The sequence below is a fragment of the Vigna radiata genome, chromosome 9, assembly GCF_000741045.1.
Source record: "Vigna radiata var. radiata cultivar VC1973A chromosome 9, Vradiata_ver6, whole genome shotgun sequence".
NCBI lineage: Eukaryota > Viridiplantae > Streptophyta > Magnoliopsida > Fabales > Fabaceae > Vigna > Vigna radiata.
In genome coordinates, this window is record NC_028359.1 from 40,155 (window position 1) to 64,010 (window position 23,856).

General features: G+C 32.2%; 2 protein-coding genes across 5 annotated transcripts; both read right to left on the reverse strand.

The window, feature by feature from the left end:
* Positions 1–20: 20 nt before the first annotated feature.
* Positions 21–16,940, reverse strand: LOC106774064 (mediator of RNA polymerase II transcription subunit 15a). 4 transcript variants are annotated; one of them, XM_014660890.2, is made up of 13 exons: positions 16,891–16,940; positions 16,550–16,645; positions 14,872–15,017; positions 13,692–13,803; positions 13,462–13,570; positions 9,466–10,653; positions 9,311–9,381; positions 6,039–6,113; positions 4,104–5,441; positions 3,604–3,948; positions 1,024–1,218; positions 839–927; positions 21–538 (listed from the first exon to the last, which is right to left on the reverse strand). In XM_014660890.2, exons 3-13 carry the CDS (start codon positions 14,979–14,981, stop codon positions 331–333), a joined length of 3,840 nt encoding a protein of 1,279 aa, XP_014516376.1. In that variant the 5' UTR covers positions 14,982–15,017; positions 16,550–16,645; positions 16,891–16,940; the 3' UTR covers positions 21–330. The 4 variants fall into 4 exon arrangements, 3 of the variants coding, with proteins under 3 accessions (XP_014516376.1, XP_014516379.1, XP_022641867.1); XM_014660893.2 differs by lacking the exon at positions 16,891–16,940 and having other exon boundaries at positions 14,872–14,950; positions 16,550–16,877; XR_002669643.1 differs by lacking the exon at positions 16,891–16,940 and having other exon boundaries at positions 485–538; positions 1,024–1,118; positions 16,550–16,879.
* Positions 16,941–19,439: 2,499 nt separating this feature from the next.
* LOC106773047 lies at positions 19,440–23,260 on the reverse strand. The gene is made up of 9 exons (XM_022786263.1): positions 23,179–23,260; positions 22,931–23,070; positions 22,326–22,453; positions 21,903–22,184; positions 21,493–21,551; positions 21,366–21,402; positions 21,155–21,226; positions 20,743–21,070; positions 19,440–19,865 (listed from the first exon to the last, which is right to left on the reverse strand). The coding sequence occupies exons 1-9, from the start codon at positions 23,258–23,260 to the stop codon at positions 19,440–19,442; spliced, it is 1,554 nt and encodes a 517-aa protein (XP_022641984.1).
* Positions 23,261–23,856: the final 596 nt, after the last annotated feature.

Here is a 23,856-nt window from a genome sequence, read left to right on the forward strand (position 1 = left end):
AAAAAGCTAATGTCTACTGCTTACAGAAAAATCAATTTCAACTCATCAAAATTTAACTATAATAAAGCTAAACTGAAGCAGAAAAGGAAAGCAATTATTGGAACAACTTTCTGCTTCATATACGATTATACTTTATATAATTTTACTAATAAGGCCTAATCATGATTATTACCTAGACAAATGCAAAAAAGGAGTATATACATAATGGTGTGGCTACTTCATAACTAGGCATTTATCTACATCCACAATTATTACTTATAAAAAGAAAGAGAATGTTTGACAGCAACTTGTAGGGTGAAACAAAAGGTCTGCATGGAAAAACAGGGGACATTAGTTAGTGGTCAAACAATTCTCCCAAGTTCCATACTTAGAGCTGAAGCTTCCTCCCCCACTCTGTTGGGCATGCTCAGAAATAACACTTCGAGCACAAACATCCCAAGTCCTTGCTATATCCCCAAGTGACATAGGTTGTGGTAAACTGCGCAAAGATATGCTGAACTTTGCCTTTGCCTTGGCTGAAAGATCTTCGTTCTCTTTACTGTAAGAATAGAAGACATGATGTATTAAAAATATGTTTCCCATCAAACATTTGATAAACCATGGAGAAGGTGAAAGGCAAGACAAGTATTTTGTAGATCATCATTATTTAGAAAGGAAAATAAACATTTCAGAGAGCATCTAGGTTATAATAACAAGTCTCATAAGCATACATAATTATCATTATTTTAATAAATAATGTAAAAGGAACGACTCTTAAATCATATATAGCTCCTAAGTTTTTGTGAGCATTGAAGTGATCATAACACAAGAGATACCAAAGTGCTTCTCAAAATCTCACCTGGATTCAACTGGAAATTTGTCTAGGAGTATGGGAGAACAGTTAGGATAATTTGCAGGAACCAGTAAACGCAGAGGCTGAATAGGTGACTGTAGAGTAAGAAATGATAATAAGGCTAAGAAAGAAACTGAATAATTAAATAAAGTAAAATAAGAAGGCTTAAGATCTCAGAAGTGGGAACCCACCATCTGCGCTGAAGCATATTGGGATTTTAAGCTAGGGCTGAGAGCCACAGCAATGAAAGAGCATTTGACAAGAATTCCTTCTGCTCCTTCAGCAGCTGCAACAGCAGGTGTTGGATCAACATTGCTTATGTCTACTACTGTGTCGATAAGTTGGTGATTAATATCCCTTATTTCTCCCAAAAGGGCATGGTTAACCTACCAGCAAGTCTTCCGTATCAAATAAAATACCAATACAGCGGATAAATTACACATTTACAGATAAGTTATTATCCATTTTTTAGCAAGCTAGTAACCATGGAATTTGTAAGTCTTTTAGAACATTATCGGATGACCCATCATCCTCTAATGAAACACAAACAGATTTTAATATGATGAATTTAATAGAATGTCCATATGCTATATTAGCAACTTCAATAATGTACATAAGTGAGTTATTCACACCAACAATAGGTTCTAACTTCTAAGCTTATGCCATAGTTGGTCATTGTTACCAAACAGGGTGGATAAATAGTAAACATGAGACAAAGTAGTGTCAAACATGCATCAGCCTTACCACTACATCATTTCTTAATGTCGTGCAATTACTGCTATAATTCCTTTATCTTGCTTGATTGTTATTTAACTAATTAGTAATTTCTACATCACTTAGTAAAATTTAATATAGGATTATGACTAGGAGTGTATGCTATGGGAGAAAATTGGAGTAACATCCATGTTGAGACTCTAGATCCTGTAAGCCCCACTGGACAATTTAATATCAGTATACCATCTATGAGTTTTGATGATAACAAACACTCTGTTTGAACGTTTATAAATTGTTTAAATGTCTTATCTCTTTCATTAGACCATCCAACGCTTCTGGCAAGTCTTGTGATAGACGGTTTAATAGGACCATATGAGTTCTAAACACGAATTTATCTCATAAGTCGTAACAATCAAATATTTTCTAGATAAATATAAAGTGTTTGAAACATTATTTACAACGTCTATGTTATCCATGTTTGGAAATATTTTTATTACAAAGGGCCTGGTAAACATCCACTTAAGGAAACAAGTGAATCAATGCATTTATGATTAATTGTTATATATGCAAATCTTATTTGAATTGTTTCTATACACATAACCAAGGCAAAAGCGCTTTTAAGATTCAAATTAAAACTCTCATCAAGCATCTAAGCTAAGGAAGATGAAGATTCTCGCTGAAGATTCAAATTAAAACTTTACATAGCAGTCATCTTCCAAGCCTATATTAAGAGTTCAAGATAAACATGAAAAACACACAACTGCCATATACAATTCTTTCTATCTTATAGTGACTTTATAGTGTTCTTTGTGGGTGAGAGGTTGCCTTTGTAATCCTTCACATTGTGAAATAGACCTAGTGGTCTTCAACTGTGCTCTCTCTGAGAGTGTTCTTTTCTTTTGGGATTTCTTAATCTTAAGGATAGGTATAACCTGAGTGGTTTATGTACTTGTGAGAATCATAAATGGTTTATGTACTCACTTGTAACCAGGAGTGGTTGGTTACTAGTTTGTAATCAATTGATTGTTTAGTGGAACTTCTTAATCGGGTTGCTTAAGAAAAAAACTAGATGTAATCTTTAGGTGAATCAATATAAAATTTGTTGTGTTGTTTGTTCTACTTGTTTTGTAGACGGATTAGTCTAGTTCTACTCAAGAAAAGTCTAGTCTCTATTCAACACTCTCCTTCTAGAGCCTAGACCGAGGAGAAATTGACAAACTAGAACAGGTTTTCTAGATTAATGCATGAACAAGTAGAGTGAAGTATTGAAAAAAAAATTGAGCAAAACATTAGAAATAAAAAAATTTTACTCTAAACAGATTGATTAAAAATTGGTTTTTGATAGAACCCAATTAGATAACATCATTTGCTCTGTATAACCAATCCCACAAAGTGTATGTTTGAATCCAACGTGATGTCTTACATATTTAAATAGTCCAAATAAAACAAATTAATATTTCTAATTTAGTAATAATTGCCTCAAATCTTTGACTAATCATTCAAATACAAAAGAAAAAGGCGCAAGCTTTTTCCCATTCAATACATGTGTTAGATACTAATGGATGCAAATAACTTGAGAGCTTCTGCAGACTAAAAGTATACATCATGTTAATTGATTTATTAGATCACACCTTTCCTTTTTGTCCCGTTCCCTTACGTCATGCTACTAATGCTAGGTGAGTTTGAAAATCAGTGATCAAAATCTGTAATTTGGTTCATGTGGTTAGCTGGAAATCACTAGTATATCTTAAATTATAGCCTAAATGAATTCCCAGTTATGTGTCCGCTATGCGAGAAAATGAAAATGTAACTTTGCATATTCTTCTAACTGACCGTTATTTTTTTATTTTCACTTCAGGTTTTCATAAGCTCTTTAGTAGAGAAAGTTAGTATATTAAATAAAAAATGTGAAGAATTAATGTAGATTCAATGCACCAATAATCCATGAGACAAACACATTTCTAAATCTCAAGTCCAGCCAGGGAACAAAGATAATCAACAGAAAATATGACAATTATAAAATAAAACATACCAGTCAAAAACATATTATTTATTACCTCGATTTTCCGTTTCTTGACACTGGATGTTGCTGTTGACTCTAGATCAGAAGCCTCTGAAGCAGTTAACTGCTTGATGCTACCATCCATGCTACCAGCAGATAATACACCACTCAAGGGTATAGCACTTGTGTAACGTTTCATCCTCTTAATTCCATTGGTACCATCTTGGGTAATGAAATTTCGAGCCTGAAGGCGACAATTAGTCATGGAAACCAAATCCTCACCAACAGCTGCTCTGGATCCGTTACCTGGAGCTGATCCTGCTATTCTATCATTCATGCTGACAACTGAGCCAATATCACTGACCGCAGCACTTAATGCTTTAGATGAAATTGATTTTACCTAGAATCATGATTTAGACATCAACTTGTCATCTATAATTCCAAGCATAGCAGTAAAATAATTAAGGGAACCTTTCACTCTTTAATTTGTCAAATCTGGTTAAAATGTAGAATAAAAGTATACAAAACCAGCATTAGATATGCTTCAATACTGACCACATTAATTAGGCGTTCAAGAGGCTGCTCTGTCACAGTTGACTTCCCAGAAGTGGCAGCTAAAGCATTGCCATGCGCACCATCCTGACCACTGAATTCTGCCAATAAAGGAGACGCTGAAATCCCAGGAGTCCCAATGGCAAGGGATTGAGGTGGTGCTACTGCAACCCCTGTTTGTTGATGTCCAATATTTGCAGCATTTGATATTGATGAAACACAGGGAACGGACTTCTCAGATTCCCCTGGCATAGGAGATGGAGCCAAAGGAGGTGAAGGGGTAGGTCCTACAAAGGGTGAATTAGAAGATTGCAGAGGAGTTGCAACTTTAGATTTAGACGGGAGATGATTTTGTTGCTCAACCTGGGGAGATGAATGTTGCTGAATCTGAGGAGATGGAGCCTGAAGGTGTTGGGGTGAAGAAACAGGAAATGCATTCCCTTGTTTCAGCTGTTGATGGGAATATGCTGAGTGTTGACCTGATGTAAGATGTTGAAAGACTCCTGGCTTAACACCAATTCCTTGTCGCATTTTTAAGTCATTTATATCATTCATTTGGTGAAGCTGGGACATTTGATGTGTTTGCAATTGTGCAGATAGCTGTGGCTTCGTTGGATGGTGTAGTTGCTGCTGCTGAAAGAGCTGCCTCTGCACCATTTGTCGATGCTGAAATTGTTTGAATTGCTGATTCTGCAGCATCTGCTGTTCCTGATGTTTCAGTTGGTGTTGAAGTGCACTGGAACCTGATTGAAGGGAATTTGGTTGACTAACATTTGCCCCACCTTGTGATTGTAAGGAATTAATACTTGTCTGTAGTTGAGGAGTACTAACAGGAGTTTGCTGGATGGAGTTCATTGGAACATGTTGAAGGGAGTTCACAGAGTTTCCTTGTCCAGAATCTAAGTTAGCTCCAGGTTGCATCGAATTCATCATATTCTGCTGTCCTGCTGATACACCAGACAAAGGATTGTGCTGAGAGGTTGCAATATTATTCTGCTGCATGGTTGGCATAGAACCTTGTAAATTTGTTGACTTCAGCTGAGAGTTCATTTGATTTTCGTGAGACTGTAATTGTGAAACCTGGGATTGGGGCTGTTGCATGGAGGACATATGGGTTTGGGGAATCTGTCCTACCTGCACAGAAGACATGCTTTTCCTGGGTCTACTTTGATTTATGAGATTTATAATCTGCTTCTCATATGGTACCAATTTTTCCTTGTATTGAGGCACAATGCTGCTCTTGGGAATCTGTACGAATGTCATCATACGTTCCAACAACATTTTATACGCCCTCAGCTTATCAATCTGATCCGTTTGCGACTGTTGGGGATGAGAATCATGCTGATAAAGGGAAGCAAATGTACGTCAAATAGAGGAAAAGCAAATACATATAAATAAACAAGAGTGCTTATGCCACCAATAAAGATTTTACAAGAAATCAATACCCTCATTGATAATATTAATTTATGAATATATCTTGCAAGTTACAGAAAATTAATAAGTTTAAATATGCTTTTAATCCCTCTAAAATAAATGTATTTTGATTTTGATATTGTAAAAAATTTTAATCGTTTTAGTCTCTCCAAAATTGAAAAAAATCTCTATATAAAATATATTTTATAAGAATTACCAAATTTTTTAATAAAATATACATTATTTATCTATGCTAAAATTGATGTCAAAAACTAAAATTACTGATTTCAAATTTTGTTGGGATTGAGATGAAAAACAAAGAAAACAAAAATTATTATGACCAAAATCAAAATCTAATGCTTTTATATGGATTAGAAACATTTTTTAGCTAAATTAAATTATATGCTTTCTAGATTTCAATGAATAAATCCTGCTGATTAAAGAATATTAATTTATTAAATGTTGATATTTTTTATTCTGATCCCTACATCACGATAAATTATATGCAAATAAATATAAAGATACCTGCTGAAGTTTATTAGCAACTTTTTGGTACACTTCATTCATATCTGGCAAATAACTTTCTTTCATGGCTTGGATCTGTAGTTTGAAATAAAAAAATCAAATCAAATAGTTAAAATATCAGCAACTTCGAGATCTCTCATGCAAATAAATAACATCAATATCATTTTTGCATTGACAATAACAGCGAAATTTCCTTTTCCGCCTTTTGTAGAGCATCATAAATAGAAAGTTTAACTTTCGTGCTTAAATCAAGATCACTAAAAAATAACCAGTTTGCGCTTCAAAATACCGTTCAAATAAATATAGCATCTATAATTACAATTTACAAAGAGTCTTTCTTAATGGCGGGCTAGGAGAACAACTAAAATGATAAAAAAGGGTAGTTACAAAAGAAAAGCCACTTGACATAAAACTAAAACTTGAAAGAAAAATCGATGCGGGCCTCTACCAGAGTTTCCTCTAGCTTCGCCCCACTCAGGCATAGTTCACCATCTTTCGAGTCCTAACAGATATGCTCTCACTTGAGCCCTTCATAGAAGGGTTAGTCAGCGGTGCAACCCACAAGGGGATCCCACCAATCAGCTTCCTTACGCCTTACGGGTTTACTCACCCGTTGACTCGCACACATGTCAAACTCCTTGGTCCGTGTTTCAAGATGGGCCAAATGGGGAGCCCACAGGCCGACGCCCGAAGCACGCACGTGCTGCGACATGCCTAAGGCACACGCTGTCGTCCAAAATCACAACGATGACGTCTCCATGAGCATTTTAACAGTCCGGACTTAGGTCACCATCACAATTCGCAGCGGTCAATGTCTTGAGTCGATCGGTCAATATCTAAGCATTGTTTCTGAATTGATTATAGTACTACTGCTATTTATAATATACATATACATACATACATACACACACAATATATATATATATATATATATATATATATATATATATATATATATATATATATATATATATATATATATAAAGAGAGAGGAGGGGGGGAGGGGAGGGAGAGAGAAGAGAGAGACGGTTTCTAATAAAGCTAACCTGGCTTAGAAGGAAACAATACATGAGCTAATTATAAAGCACAGCATTTTCCTTGGAGCCCATGAATAGAGATATTTATCATTCATAATTTGCTAGTGAGTTATTGGAATTGCTTTGTGGGAAGTCTCTTGATCAGTACAATTGGCAATTGAGACCCTTAAATGCTATAACTATAAGACCATTATCTTGACAAATGGTCTATCTTTATGTTTTTTAAGAAATGGACTTTAAACCTAATTCAACCTAACAACTAGTAAGGTAAGGTTTGCATCCACCTATATACTATAAATTGTAGGATCTCCAATACATACCCCTCACACTAGACATATATATCTTGAGTGTGGAACTAGAACTTTATGGGTGGTCCAATAGCAGCCTAAGAGGGTGGTACAATAGGTCCAACAAACAACAAAACTAGCTAGAATATGCTTTTTAAATGGCTCAAATACCATTTTAAGAAATGAACTTTAAACCTAACTTAATCCTACAAAACCAGTTTGTAAGATGAGATTTATACTTACTTATATATTGTAAATTTTCTTTATCTCTAGTCGATATAGGATTTCCAACAATGAACTATATTCTGTCATAAAGAATTAAGTTGTCTACAATACTAATGGGTGACTTGTAATAGCTGAAGAACTTTATAGAAGTTTCATATTTTAAGAACATCAAGTATGATATCTATCCATGATAGCTTACAAATCCTTTGTGCCATAGGTTACACTTTGCAAGACACTAAACATTGAACAACATTTTATATTCTGCTTTTCTATGTCATCAATCAAGAAAGATGGCAAGTCATATGGGCCAAATCACAATTGTTCAAAGAAAGATCTAAGGTCAATCCCACTTCAAACACTTGTAGCTGTTGGACCAGTTAAGGTTTTCATTTTGGTAAATAAATGTTGAAGTGCTAGGTATGCTCTATATTGGTTCAGTTCTTGGGTTTAATACTGTAGAAAGGTTCCAATTCTAGTTCATGAGATTAGGTTAGAGGAAGTGTATAGGACTGAAAAACAAATTTCCGGACTATATTACTTTACTCTTGAAATACTCTACCAGTATAAGTGATGTGTTGCATTTTAGTCCATTATTTAATATTATTTCATTTAGGCATATTACATAAATTTAAACCTTTTTCTTGCATATTTTTATTTGCTTTTACTCTTTTATTGAGTAAATTTCCTTTTTGGGTATTTTATAGTTTAAATCTTTATCTTGTATATTTCTTTTTGTTTTTTACTATTTATCAAGCAAATTATGTATTTTAGTGTTCTATATGTGTGCAGGGGCATTTTAGCATGGAAAGAGATTGTAATTGGTAAATGTTGAAATATACATTTATGCACATGGCTTGCACACAGGTGAATGTTTGAGCAAAATTTTATTGCCTTATTTTGCTTTTTTTACTGCAGGCCTAATATTGTTGAACCCATATGCTTTAAAATAAACAACTTTAGTGAGGATAGCCATATGGAACTTAAGAGGATTGACTACACATTCTCCGTTTGATACATTTTATTCTTCTCTTGAAGGATTGCTCTTGGCTATGTGTGAATAGTTCTCTTCATTCTAGGACTGGAACTTATCCCTTAAAGATTGTTGATCTTTAATTGAATTCTCTATTATTTTCTTTTGGTGTCTCTTCTTGATTGTTCTTTTATTGTTTTCGTTTTTCACAATCATAGACACGGGGAAAGATCAAGAGTTGAAACTACAGGGGATGAACTTAGGTTTTAAAAGATAGAATATATTTAATTCTTCAAGCAATAAATGAATTAAAAAAGGACATAATGGGTATAATTGAACATAGCCACTATGAGAGTAGGGGTCAAATCAATTAGATACATATTAGTAGTCTGAAAGGGAGCGTAGATTTCCTTTGGTTAATTTACCCTCAAAAAGAATCAAATGAATATAAAGTAATACATTAAATCAATAGAAAGTCTTCCTGTCAAACTCAATCCTGAAAGTTTTCTGACAATAAATTTTATCTTCTAATTATGTTACATTCTCATTTAAATTCTTGATTTCCCCCCTAAATTTGTATTTGTTCTCAATTTCAACGAATTCCTTCTCCTTTTGCTTCATATTAAATTGTGATAAACACAGAGTCCTTGTGGATTCAATATCATTACTTGGCTTACGAATTTCACGCATAAATAACAAGTGATTTTTATTTCATGAAAGGTAACGAAATAAAAGTGATAAGAAACATTGTACCTTCTGGTAAATTTCTTCTTGCAAATCATTTCCACCAGGTTGTGCAGACTGTGTTGTAGAATCCAGAGAAGCTGCAATAGGTATGGAATGAAAGTTTCTATTAGCTCCCAAAAATATATAATGGCAAGGAGAAAGACGCAAGTGTAATAGCATACTTGCTGATGTTTCTGAAAGATTTCTTTGAGATTGATACAACTGTTTTTGTTGATCAAGAACATTTTGTTGAAGTAAGGATCCTGATGTTTGCATTCTTTGCTGCATATCACGTTGTGAGGGATTTGGCTGCTGCTGCTGCTGCAAGCCCAATTGCTGTTGCAACTGTGTAGACTGAGTGTGAATCTGTGGCATTAATTGCTGTTGTGAACCCAGTGGCTGTGACTGCTGTGAATGAGGTAGCAACAAATTTAACGAATTTTGTTGTGATTGTTGCTGCATTGGAACCTTTGGTTGTTGCAACATGTGTGTAGAGTGATGACTTGTGTGCATGTCTGCATTGCCAGAGTCAGGTCCAAGCAAATGCTGCTGCTGTAACCCAGGGCCATTATTTCCCAATTGTTGTTGATGTACATTTGCTGGATTGTTTTGCTGATTTATTAATTGTTGTTGTCGCTGTTGTTGCAGGCTTGTAAGATTACTTTGCTGTGAAAGCATCCTCTGAGGTTGCTGTATATCACCAACATTGTTCTGTTGCCCGAGCATCTGTGAATGTTGCATGTTTGCTGCATTCGACTGAGGTCCCATAAGTTGTTGTTGTTGTTGTGCAGGTAAGATTGTCTGTTGAGTGACCGGTGTTTGTTGCTGATGTACCATAGAAGTCTGTTGTTGTTGATGCCTCATAACTTGTGAATGTTGCTGAGGCATGGACTGCATTGATTGTTGAATACTAGTAGATTGCTGAGAAGATTGCAACTGATTTGGTTGCATAAGGCTTTGCTGTTGTTGCTGCTGCATCTGAGATTGCTGCTGGAGCTTCTGCTTCAGATACTGCTGCTGGTAAAGATATTGCTGTGGACTCTGTGATTGCAGCTGCTGTTGTGGGGGACCAACCTGCTGCCTTCCTGGCATTGTTCTCTGAGAACCAGGAAACATACTCTGTAAGTTGGAATTTTGGCTAATACTGCTTCCAACTGAATTTGGCCCAGGTATATTCTGTATGTTAGAGTTCTTGACAATATTTTGGTTGGGAGTCTGGCCTAGACTAGATACAGGTGGAAGGTTAGGTTGAGATGCAACATTATTTTGAACATTTTGAGATAGAAGCTGCTGATGTGACTGCATCTGACTAGACAAAGGAACAGAATGTTGTTGCCCAAGATTATGAACTTGAGGCTGCAAAACAAGTCCTATGAAAAAATTCATTTGCTGGGTGAGAAGTAAAACATATTGATAACAATAAAGCATCAATATGTCAGGAATTTAATAACATGTGGAAAAGGTTAACATAAACATTCAAAACAAAGATATCTAAGAAGACAAAGAACAAGGAGAAAAACTACACAGATAATATGAATGGCCAATAAAATCAATTTTATTTGTTTATTATATTTTAAGCTGAAGGATATTGTATGGTCTCAATAGCATCAGCTTGCAGACATGATTGGATAGGAAAATCAGAATAATTACTAAAAGAACAAGAATGCCAAAAATTAATCAAATATATAAGGCTTATGTGAATTTGGCTCCCCTAAACTTTGGGGAATTTGTAAAGTAACACTACGAAATTTGAAGTCATCCCAATTATTTCTTAAACTTTAACTACCATTCCAATAGTTTCTTGCTAGTTGCATTAATATTTAACAGAAATGCCACGTGAAAAAATCTCAACCGTCCATCTCTGTAATTTACTATTTTAAGTTTAATTTTATCTAATTTCAGTAATTTCCATAATTCAAGTAATGCAATATTTGAAAACAAATAAATAACTAAATGGTACATTTTTTCCACACCGATCAACCCGAATTAAAAAGTCAAATTTAACTTTTCTCATCATCCAGTTGATTTATAAAGTATTATCTTCAACAACTCTGGAATCCCTATAATTTGTCTCTGTTAAAACATCACGTTGCAGCAAAACTTTGTTACTATCACTTGCTTTTTAACTTTTTGAGTGATCATTTGTATTTTCTGGTATGTTCTTCAGTGACACAAGGGGGTGGCATTGGTTGCAACCCGTAGTCACTATCAAGCAATGTGCTAGGTTGGGGTAAGGCTCTAGATAGAGAAACAGGATTTTATTCTCTCAGATAAGTGGAGAATTATTGACAAGGAGATGAAGATCCTCTAGCAAGTCAAACAAAATTGATGACCAGACCATATTATTGGTCATTAATGTCTTACAAGCAAACTTCGTATGATGTAATATTTTGTAAGTTGGAAAAGAAGAATTTATGTGATGTAGGTAGAACTAGGAATAAAACTATTCAAACAACTACAGAACTTTAGGGATTCCAATGAATGAATAGAACCCGAAAGTATATTTATTTGAGGAAGATTACAAGACAATTTATTCAGAAATTAGATCTCCTCACTCTGTTTAGAGTCTGCTTATTTATAGAACTGCATTACACCAACTAACTATTGTTAGATATATTATCTTTATTTTATATTTATCTTTTATCTTAAGTTAGTTTGTTATTATTTCTTATTTGTATTTTGGGTTTAGCCCATATTTTTTTTATTATAAATAAAGGACTCTATGTGTATATTCAACACAAGGGAGATTGATCACACATATCATTTTCATTATATTCAACATGGTATCTAGAGTCTAAAGTTCTTTTGAGGAAAAAGTTTCTGATGCCTCTACCATTACATCCGCCGCTGTCGACAATGTCATCATCTACCGCCGTCGACAACGCCGTCATCTACCGTTGTTGTCTACCGCTGCCATTATCGGAGTTTTAGTTTCAACCGACGATCACACGGTTTTGATCGTCTCGGCCATGTGATCATCATGTCATCAACGACGCCTTCATTGGAGCTCCTACGTGCTCTCAGCGCCTTTTGAAGTTATGAATTTGTTTCCTTTTTTGTCGTGCATGGTAGAATGTCTAGTAGTAATTTAGAGCGTCGAGGTCGTTCGTTTTTCGCTTTCAAGTTCATCGTGTGTTGTTGCACGTCCCGTCTCCTCTCAAGCAGCTATTTAGAGCATCGAGGTTGCTCTTTTTCCTTTTTCAGGTGCCTTGATTGGAGAATCATGGATTTTTATGGTTTCTCTCTGTTTATCCATGGCTTCTTCCACTGTCATCTCTTTTGACCTCCTTTTTTCTTTTGTCACCATTGCGTTTGACCCGTCAATATATGTTTTTTTCCCATATGGTTTTTGTTAGTTTATTTATAGCCATGGTGGTTCTCCAACAATTACCTCTTTATCCACTCGTGGTGTTCCTCAATAGCGATTTGCAAGAAAAGATTTACATGAGCAACCTCCCAAATTTGTTGCTCAAGGGAGTCTTTTGGGTTGATATTTCGTCTTCTATGTCGTTTTGGAAATTATTAGCAATTTGGTATCACTCAAGTGCAGAAGCATATATTTTCACTAATGGATTATATTAGTAACAAGCTTGGTACATAGGTAGGTACCAGCTTGAGGGGGAGCGTTAGATATATTATCTTTATTTTATATTTATCTTTTATCTTTTATTTCTTATTTGTATTTTGGACTTAACCCATATTTCTTTTATTATAAATAGAAATCCTATATGTATATTCACTACAAGGGAGATTAATCCCATATATAATTTTCACTATATTCAACAACTATCAATGTCATAAATAAAAATCCTAACAGAATAAACAAAATTAAATTGATTGTTAATCAAAATTAATCTGATTGATAATCAGAATTAAATTGATTTGCTGTCACGTAGCTTCCTTATTTATCTTCCTATATCATTATGCAGGGCTCCAAATTTGCTATATCATACATGGCACCTTTGTTAAGGATTTAATATAGGTTAACCGGAAGGATATACTATAGTACTGACTAAAGTTTATGAGATAATTGATTGACATCTTAGTAGTATTTTGCAAATTCTCCAATCTTAAAGAGAGTGGAATAAATCGTTCCCAATACTTGTACTTTCATTAGGATTGGACACTTGGTACCACATCATAATATCATCACCAAACTCAGGCTATTAAATGCTAACCTTGATCGGTAGGTTTATTGCTAGGGCCAACTTGAGTGTTAGCCAGGGTGTTTTGGGACTTACTCTCCATTGTAAGCATCTTCATAGATATTTTCCGTAAATAATCAGGCTGAAAAAAGATAAAACACCAGTGTTGTGTCAAACCATGAATAATTTTCTTATAAACTTATGTATTCGCATAGGCAACAACAAAAGAAATGGAAGATCCCCAATTTTCAAACTGGACGTACCTGGGTTGTTGCAGCAGTAAAAATCTTTTCTTCAAACCTTTTAGCAATATTATGAAGATCTTGCATTCCGTCATGACCAGAAAAAGGAAGGTGTTTTTTTAATGTGTCAATTCTACACGAAGATAAACAATAGTTTCACAATTAGATAATTTAAGGATGGAGATGTTAAGAATATCAGCCAATCCTAAAAGTTGATGAAAAAGCCCACACACCCAACGATAGAACACGGTTATCTGTTAAAAGTTGATGAAATCGGTGAAAAAGCCCACACACCCAACCTATGAGAGGGAGTAGGGTTAATGAGTTGCCATGATGGTCTTCATAGCATCCTCTTAGGTATTAGGGGATTTAGCTAGGATAACCTTTCACCCAATGTCTCTAAAGTTTGTGTTTGTTTCAAAGTATCACCAATTATTCCCAAGAAAGTGAATTAGGCAATATCACATTCCCATAATTTTTACAAGTTTTGAAAACTCATTTCCATATATTGTGGATTCCCAGGAATATAAAATATAAAGTCTTGCTTTCTTCCCATAGCGAAATGTGGGTATTCTACATTCTCACGAGAATGAAAGTTATTTTCTATGATAACTACCTATCACGTCTTCATTCTTCCACATTTTTTCTTTTTATATTTCCTGGCAATACAATATATCTTATAACAAAAATTACTAAATATCAATTTGTAACCAAAATTGTGGGAAAAAAAATAGCACAACATTATGGAGGAACCAAATACAAAATCCCGAAGTAGTGTACTCAAGACATATCTTTTGTTTAATTATAATGGCACTTCAACCAAAAGCTCCAAAATGTTACCAATATATTAAACTGGCAAAGCATTGCTTTCCCTTCTCTTTCTAAATCTCCAAACTAAATGAAAGAGAAGTGCTCTGCATTTAGAGTACAGACCAAATGCTCACCAATGATACAAAAAGGTCTGTTCTATCAAGTTATGCAATGCAACATCAAGACCAAGTTGTACAGCAAATTGTAAAATCACAACAACAATAACAATAATATTGGATAGAATTCCTTCTATATAACAAACAAAATAAACCTTATGAAAATGTTGTCAATTTAGGGATTTATTATTTATTAATTTTACTTTGGTAGGCAACAACCGGTAAAAGAACTAATCAAATAATCTCAAGAATACAGAATTAAAATTGAAGCTTACATTTTGTTGATAATTCTTTGACGTGATTCCGGTGGTAGTTGAGCTCTCCAGTCGTTTGGATCCATAGAGGGGTTATTACCTTGATTAGGTCTCCAATTATTGGAATCCATCAAATTCAATCCCCCGAAGTATCCGAAGACAAAATGCTATAATCAAGTCAGATTTTAGATGGAAACATGTAAAGGGAGGTACATATACAGTAAAAGATATCATATCTATATTGTGGCTACGGGGTTGATGGTAACGACTAATATATAAGCACAAAACCAAACTACAAGCATAAAGTTTTGCCAACTTTAATCTTTCCAATTTCCAAAACCTCAAAAGTTAATAAGAACTGTGGTAGATTCAAAAGGGATAAGGTACATTTGGAAGAGTTTTCATGGAACTGATTTATCATATAAGCACTTTACAGTTATTTGGTTAAAATCTTCCCATAAAATCCTTAGCTTATCTCAACGAATTTCATGGATAAACTTTTCAGTTAGGCTTACAAAAATAAACATATTGAATAAGCGCTTAATTAAGTTGTTTGTCCCAAGATATAAAGATAAGTAGGCAGTTTTTCTGAACTAGAACTGCATAAAACAGGCAGATGACTCTTAGATCTATAAAACGGTAGTGCATCACCAGTACTAATTGCACTAAAATCATTGGCCAAACAAAAGACTTGTCCTTCAAGGGGATCTGAAATTTTCAAGCTTAGCAAGAAAGGTATTTTATTTGAAGACTATGAAAGAAAAGCATAGCCAAAATACAAATCAGTAGAAACAAGAGATGAAACCTTCTTATCCAGATTGGAAATGCCAAAAAGACAAGTCAAAGGACCCTATACAACAGGAATACTTGCAAAATCTAACACACCAAAGTATTCTTAAAGGCTTCTTGCTTCACAAAATGGAGGAGGGAGGTTCATTATGTGCAACCTTCTTCCCCTTGTACATACAAAGTTGATTTTAGATTCCAATCTGTGACTAACTGGTCACAGTAGGCAACTTTACAGTTGTGTTGGAACTCATCCTCAAAACAGGAATATTTATAAATATCTAAACCACATCACACCAAACAATAAAATTATGATAAATTTTATTCCTAAAGGAAATGAATAATGTTGTTGAAGAGACCAAATCTAGAGTAGATGGAAGAAGATTTATGTTAATAGTATAAACAAATGCATCCCATATTACAACATACACAATGCTGAAAACCTAGAGCTTAAAATTGATAAATAGATAACTCCAAAACCAATAATAGAACAATGATATCTCATTTCTTATGACAAATATTGAATTTCATTGGAAAAAAGAAAAATCCAATCAAATTGACTCAGTCAAAAGCTAACTGTGGGAGTTTGTGGATTCCGCATGTTATAGTCTAATAAATTATATTCAGGAAAAACTAAACTCAAATAGAAGAACTAGCTTATACATTTTCTCCTCTACTCTCATTTCATTTCTTCATTTCTTTCTTCATCAATTCCTCTACAAATAATTTAAGGGTTTATTTTTCAAAATCAGAACAATTCAACCCATATCATAAATTCTAATTCCATCATCATCATCATCATCATCCATTACAAAACTATAATTACTTAGAGTTTCAAACAATTCAATTCTTATACAGAACAACAGAAAGAAAAATAGAATATAATAAACAAAAAAAAAAAAAAAAATCGTACCGTAGGCTCAAAGGTGACCAGCAGAGGCGGAGAGAGGAGTCGTCAGGTGACGGCTCCTCCAAATCGGAACTTGCAGAGAACTGAGGTTTTCTCAGCCTAATTCACCAAAGTTTATTGCGAAATCAAGGAACCAATCAAAGTAATAACCTACTTTTTCATGCTAAATACACACAAATCATTCGCAAATCACGAATATATAATTATTTCTTTCTTAGAGTGGTTTTCCTTTTGGTGTAATTCTAACCTTCAGAGACTAACAAACATTGAAATTAAAATTAATTAATTAATTAATTTCTAAAGAATTTCAGGCGGTTATTGCGAAATGGAACAAAGTTACTTACAAAACGTCCCTCCTCTACACGCTAACTTCTTTTGACTTTTCTCCGGAAATAATATTTTCTTCAGATTAAATTAAATTTGAAGTAAAGAGATATATTAAATTAAAAAATTTTAAAAATTGGGATATTAAATCAAGATTTAGAATTATTAAAATATATTATTTTATAATATCTCTGCAAAATAATTTCATCATAATATAAGACTTATTTACACTTTCGTATTTACATCTAATTACATTATTATATGTTATGTAAGTGAAAATGCGTATAAATGCATTTATGTTAAAATTTTCATAGTAACAAAATTTTTAAAAATTATAATTAAAATGTTTTTATAATAAAATAATTTTAAAATTTATATTGAAATTATTAAAAATTATGGGATAAAATAATGGTAAACAAGAAAAATAAATTTTTATAATTTGTATGAGTTGTTTTGGAATTTATTCATCATAAGTTCAATTTATTTTGTAGGAGATAAAAGAGTTATTTACATCTACTCTTTTGAATTTATTTCTTTCCTATTAACATTCTATCTACCTAAGCATATTTTTATTTTATTTCATTTTTCACCTAACATTTTATCAATGTAAAAGTAATATTTGACAAATATTTTAAGTTTCTGTTATAAAAATATTAAGACATTATGGTAAGGAAAAAATAAATTATACAGTATCAATTTTAATTTTAAATCATATTATTCATTAATAAATGTTTATAAAATATTCTTTTAGTACTTATCGAAGAATTAAAAATATATAAAATAATCCTATATACAAAAGAAATAAAGAATTCTAAATAAAATATATATATATATATATATATATATATATATATATATATATAATTTTTTTATATTGATTTAATTATAAAGCATAATGCGGCATTTAGTCTATTAATTCGCATTTATTGTCCTTTAATCCATCCAAAATTAGTTTTCTTATTTATATTTATTCTATTATTTTTGTCGAATTCAAAATCATTTATATTTTGTACTTAAAAGAATATAAATTACATAATTATAAATATTACTTACTTTAAGAAATAAACTTCTAAAAATTATTATTAATACTAATTTAATTAAATATAAAAAACTATTAAAATTTTTATACCTATTATAAACTAAACCACAAAATCGCAAACTAAATGTTTTATGAAATATATAACAAAAACAAGACTCACTTGCTTTTTATGGACAAAAATGAGACCATCTTTAAATTTAATTTTACTTATATTCATATTCAATTTTAATCATGGTAACTTTAGTGATATTAATTATTGCTCGCTATTCAAAATTTAATTAGACGCGTTACTTTTAAAAACCTAAAAACATTACAACAATATAAAAAATATGTAAAAAATAACACATCTTATAATAAGTATTCCAAAAAAGTACTAAGAATATATATACCAATTCTTTCTTCCATTACTTTTCAAGAGTAAATTTAAAAAAAAATAAAAGAAAAAGACTTTTTCTATTTTTAAAAGTTAGAGAATTTGTTAATAATAGGTTATTAATAACTTGTTAATATTAAAATTCTCAAAAAGAACTTTTATATAAAATTATTTAATGCATATATAACTTATTGGTTAGTCTTTTAGTTAGACTATAATAGTTTGGTTATTAAAACATAGCTAAAATTCATATCAAGTTTCTCTATGATATGGTCAAATTTTAATTAGGGCAATTTTATTTTTTATTAAAAAGAATTTGAAAATGTGATGGTAACTCTTATAAAATTCACACAAAAAAATTGTAATAAAACCCCATAAAAATATAGAGTGGTGGTTACTATTGTTCTTTTTATTTTTAATATACAGTCAAATAATTAAAAATAAAGAATGCCGTTTCTTTTATTAACGAGTTTGATTAGAAAGTAAATTAATTCCCCTTTAAATTCCAACTTTAACTTTCTCTCTACTTAAATAAAAAATAAGAATGATCTCAAAAACCCAATAGGTACCAAGCAATCTATAAACATTTTTATAATTATTTATATTCTTCAACAGTTATAAGAGTGTTGATAATTGAATATCATTTTTTTTAACAGTGTTTATGGTTGATCGTTTTGAATTTAAATAGCTTATAGAATATTAATAATTCATTAAACTACAAAAATGTTAAAGCATAAAATGTGAATTATTAATAAGAAAAGATGTGAGATTAGGTGGATTAATTAAAGGAAATTTTTTTTCAACTCTTTTTTCATAATTTTTTAATAATACATGATAATTTGTAATTGGTTCATTTTAAATAATTTTTTAAAAATAAATTTAAACAAACTAATAAAATAGTAGCACATATCTCATTATAAAAAAATTGTTAAAAAAAATTGTTAAAATATCATAATCTTAATTAAATGATTTTAATACAGTAAGTAATGTACGAAGTATGTATGAAGTATATATATAACTGTTAAAGATTATACAGTCCAAAAGCATAAAATTTACATCCTAGTTTAAACGATCAGTAATCATAATTCACCATCTTGAATTCTTACCAAGTTAACTAAGATCTTGCTTAAAGTGGAAGATGCTCCGTATTAGAGAAATTATGGTGTGCTAATATGGTTTTCTTGGTCTTGTGGAACTACATCATGGTCATGTTCTTGTGGAACTACAACAGGTGTTGCTGTTCTTGTCCTTATCTTCTTTGCAGACATTTGAACTTGTCTTTCTTTGACAAAGACAACCCACAAAATCACAGAAAACATTACTGCAGTTGAAACAACCACCAAGCCAATGAATATCTGGTGGCTGTTTCGCTTGAACGAAGGGCAATCATCGTTATTGATTTGATCAAATGTTCCTATGACAAAAGAACAGTTTAATAGTCCAGCAAAGACTGGACCATTTCGATACAGTGAGTCACTCAAGTTGGTAGCCACCATAACCTTTGAGTACAGGGATGGAGTCAATCTCCCCACTGTAATGCACACACCAGATGGAGATGTATTGCATAAAAAACTCTTATATGCCTGTTCATAAGGAAGGCTCAATTATCAGATAAATACAATACTAATAAAATATGAGTCTGTTCGATATAAAAAAAACAGATAAACATAACATTAATAAAATATGAATGACTTCCATAAAAAAACTGATATTATTTTTAATTCAAAACTTTAAGACAATATATTTATGAGTGTTTTTTTTATGAATAATGATATTTTTGACAATATTTTGTTGAAAATATTTTAACATGTGTTATTCTGTGATCAGTTCAAAATTATTCCACAATCAATAATAATAATCATAAACACTAACATGAACCAATCACAGAATGACACATAAATTATGTTAAAATGTTGTCAAAAATATGTTGTTAAAGTATCATTATCCTTTTTATATCTTACATGTTCATTTTTCTCGTTTTAATTAAAGCTTATAAAGGCAAAGGTAGAATGTTTAGCATATGAAGATGGAGTTTGTTGAGTTTAATTTTCATTTCATTAAGGATATTATCAACTAAAAATAAGACGAATTTATAATATATAAGTGTAACTTCACTTTAAAAATTAATCACCTATTAGTCAGTTTTGTAAAATTGAGTTATCATATTGAATATAGTTTGTAAAAATTAATGCCGTAAAACTTGTTTAATAGATTTTGTATGTTTTATTAAGGCCATGCATGATGGTTAAAAAAAAAAAAAAAACCATTCTTTAATGCATATAAATTTTTTATATTTATTTAATATTATTTTTATTTACTTTTTATTTTTTAAAAAAAAATTATAAAAATTTATATTTTAATAACTATTTTACCCGTACTTTATGTCAATATAAAAATGTATAGTGATATCATTTTTTTCAGAAAAAATTTGAGAAAAAAAAAATGGAGTGACGAACTTACTGTAGGTGCACCCTGTAAGCTTATTTCCATGGTCTCACATTTTCTTTCAGTCATGTTAGGGAAAAATGGATTGCAGATGAGGGGCAAGGCTGGACCAGATTGATTGTACTTTATATCCTTATCAGCCATTGGAGGATTATCGTTGTTGGCTATATTAACTACAAATTCATTAACCAAATTTACCACAAGGTACGAGGTGTTTTTGCTTATGTCCAAGGTTTTCTGGGTTGTTGCCTCATCCATGCAAGGAAGAAGCTTACTTAGAGCTGATTCACTTCGTGGGTGTTGAACCCATTCATCAATGGCAACACATGTGTCAGCTACACCACTGGAAGGTGAAATCAAAATTAAAGAAACAAATCAACTACAAATTGAAGACGAAACATGGTTGTCATAATTTTATAGCACTTACTTATGAACAACCAAAGATAAGCTGCTCAACAGAAATGTGATTGTGACCAGAATCCACCCAAAGAAAACCAAGCTGCAGTATATATTTGGAAAGAACTAAAAAAACATCATAGAAGAAACACAGTACTAGGAAGGAAATTGAAAACGCAAAAACAAAAAATGGACAATTATTTCAAGAAAAAGAAAGAAAGAAATGGAACTTAGTCACCTACATGTAAACGACTACTTTCCAGCCAAGAAAAGAGACCACTGCAATGATAATTAAAACAATATATAATGAGTCAAATGCATGCACTTTTTGTTCAAAGGGAATAATCATGCAGGACTTTATATACTTACTGAAGCCAATTGCTGCCAAAATAAGCATCATAGAGCCAACAATGATCAGACTTTCGCTTCTGGAATTTACAGACACTGATTCAGTAAGATGAATTCAATTCCTTAACCCAAGCTTCACAAAAAGCAGAAAACCAATGCTAGCAACATACTTCGTTATTTATTACAAATTATAAAATTAGTGTATAACATAGGCCGAACGGTTAACATTCGTAACATATTTTTTGTGTTAATTATCAGACAGATTAAATGATAAATCAATACTTGTTAGTATTTAATCTGTTTGACAATTAATACAAGAAATATACATGTATATATATCGAACGTTAGGAATGTTAACTGTTCGGTCTATTTTCTGTATCATAGAATTAGAATTAGTAAAACTTAAAAGATGAAACCTAGGATTCACTCACATAGCTTTCAGGAATTCCATTGAGATTCTTGCAGTTTTCTCTGCTTGATTCCTAATAATATCAGCTTCGTTGGTGAAATCTTCAGCGATTTCAATGCCTTGCTTGATATCATCTGGAAGAGTAAAACCAGCTACTTGTATGTTCTTGGCGGCTGCAAGATTGGTTACCACGTTTTCAACAATATTAAATATTGAGTTTGCTTTCGTGACAAGAACATCTGATACATCATTTGCAGTAATCTGGAATCTCTCCAGTCCAGTGTAAAGGAAAAACCCTCCAATTCTGCAACGTGGGAGTGAACACTAACATGGATTCAAGCATGTTTCTGAAAAAATATACGAAGGGATAAAAGGGACCTACGCTGTCATGATCAAGAAGAGCACGATAAAGCTGAGTGACACTACATAAATTATTCGAGAGTACTCAGCACTGTGCTTTCCCTTGCAGCAGCCACAACAACTCAATAAAGCTATGAGGGTGAAGACAATTGCCACCATGAAAAACCAGACGACAGCAACAGCAACCGGAGGAACACCAGAAAAAGCAAGAGACTACACTCCAACCAATTTGTAGCAAGAGAATTAGATGCTATACATGTATCTTTATCTATATGTAGCACAGATTTTGACATGGACACTCAACATGATACGGACACAACATGTGTAATCTTCAAAATATGCAAAATATGCATATTTTGCAACATGTGATGTGAAATATGCAAAATTTGCAACATGTGATGTGAAATACAAAATTTATGTTATCAGAGTTCCCTTTTGATATTGAGTTGTCTAAGGTAAATTCATGAAGATGATTGTAAACTTTGGTAGATATATTACATTCAATTTTTACATATTGATATTATATGTATGAGCTCCAACTCAGAAACTGAGGATTTTTCATCTAACATCTTTAAAGTAGTTGTTAGGGTAGGAAGATGCTTAATATTACAATGCAAAAGAGGTTGTGAAAAACATTGATGTGTGGAGAAAATGAGAATGCATGTGGGTAGGAAAACAAGAGGTTCACACCATATAATAATGTGTATTGGTAATATCCCATCCACCATCGTAGTAATTGAAATCATTACTTGGGTCAATTCTGTATGTTCTTGATGCTGCTAATGGTATTATTGAGTTATTCTGAGGTGCAGGGTTTCCATTCTGGGTTTCTGTGATAAACAAAAACATTTCTGATATCAACCATAACCATCATTTAGGAAACAACACAAGAGGTAATATATTAAAACGACAACATTATTAATGTCCAAAAAATGAACCTTTTGGGGACCCTGAATCTTGTGCATGGCATGGAGAAAACAAGATCCATGAAAGAACAAGAATTGAAACGAGACGAAGCATTAGGTTAATAAGGTGATGGTAGCTTCCCAATCACAATATTGGTGGTGCAATTGTGATTGGGACGCTGATCATAAATATGAACTTTGATTGAGTTCGTTGGGTTTATCACAATAGGAGGAGTATCTATTCAAATGATTTATGCATAGTTGAAGATGTTTGTTTCCCAATAGGGAAAAAGGATGTTGTGTTAGGAAAAGTGGAGAATGAAAACAAAACACAAAAGCTATACTTAGATATCATGGTATCTACGAAATTTGTTAATGTTTCAATTTAGTAAAAGGCAATCCAATCCACAACATATACGGTTTTTGGTTATACTATGTTTAAGGTTACAAATCTAATCGTATTACTGCTATCAAATATATAGAAGGTACACTTAAATAGAAAACTTTGTTCATTTTATCTCTCTCTTCATTTTCAATCTTTGAGTGATATATATATTTTAATAAAATCCCTTATTTATCATGTTTATATTTTTTTATTGGTCTAAATTAAATGGTATATTTAAAAATAAACACATCAAATTGAAAAAAAGTTTCATTACATATGTATTAGAAGTGGATTTTAAGCGTAACTCAACCCCACAAAACCAGCTT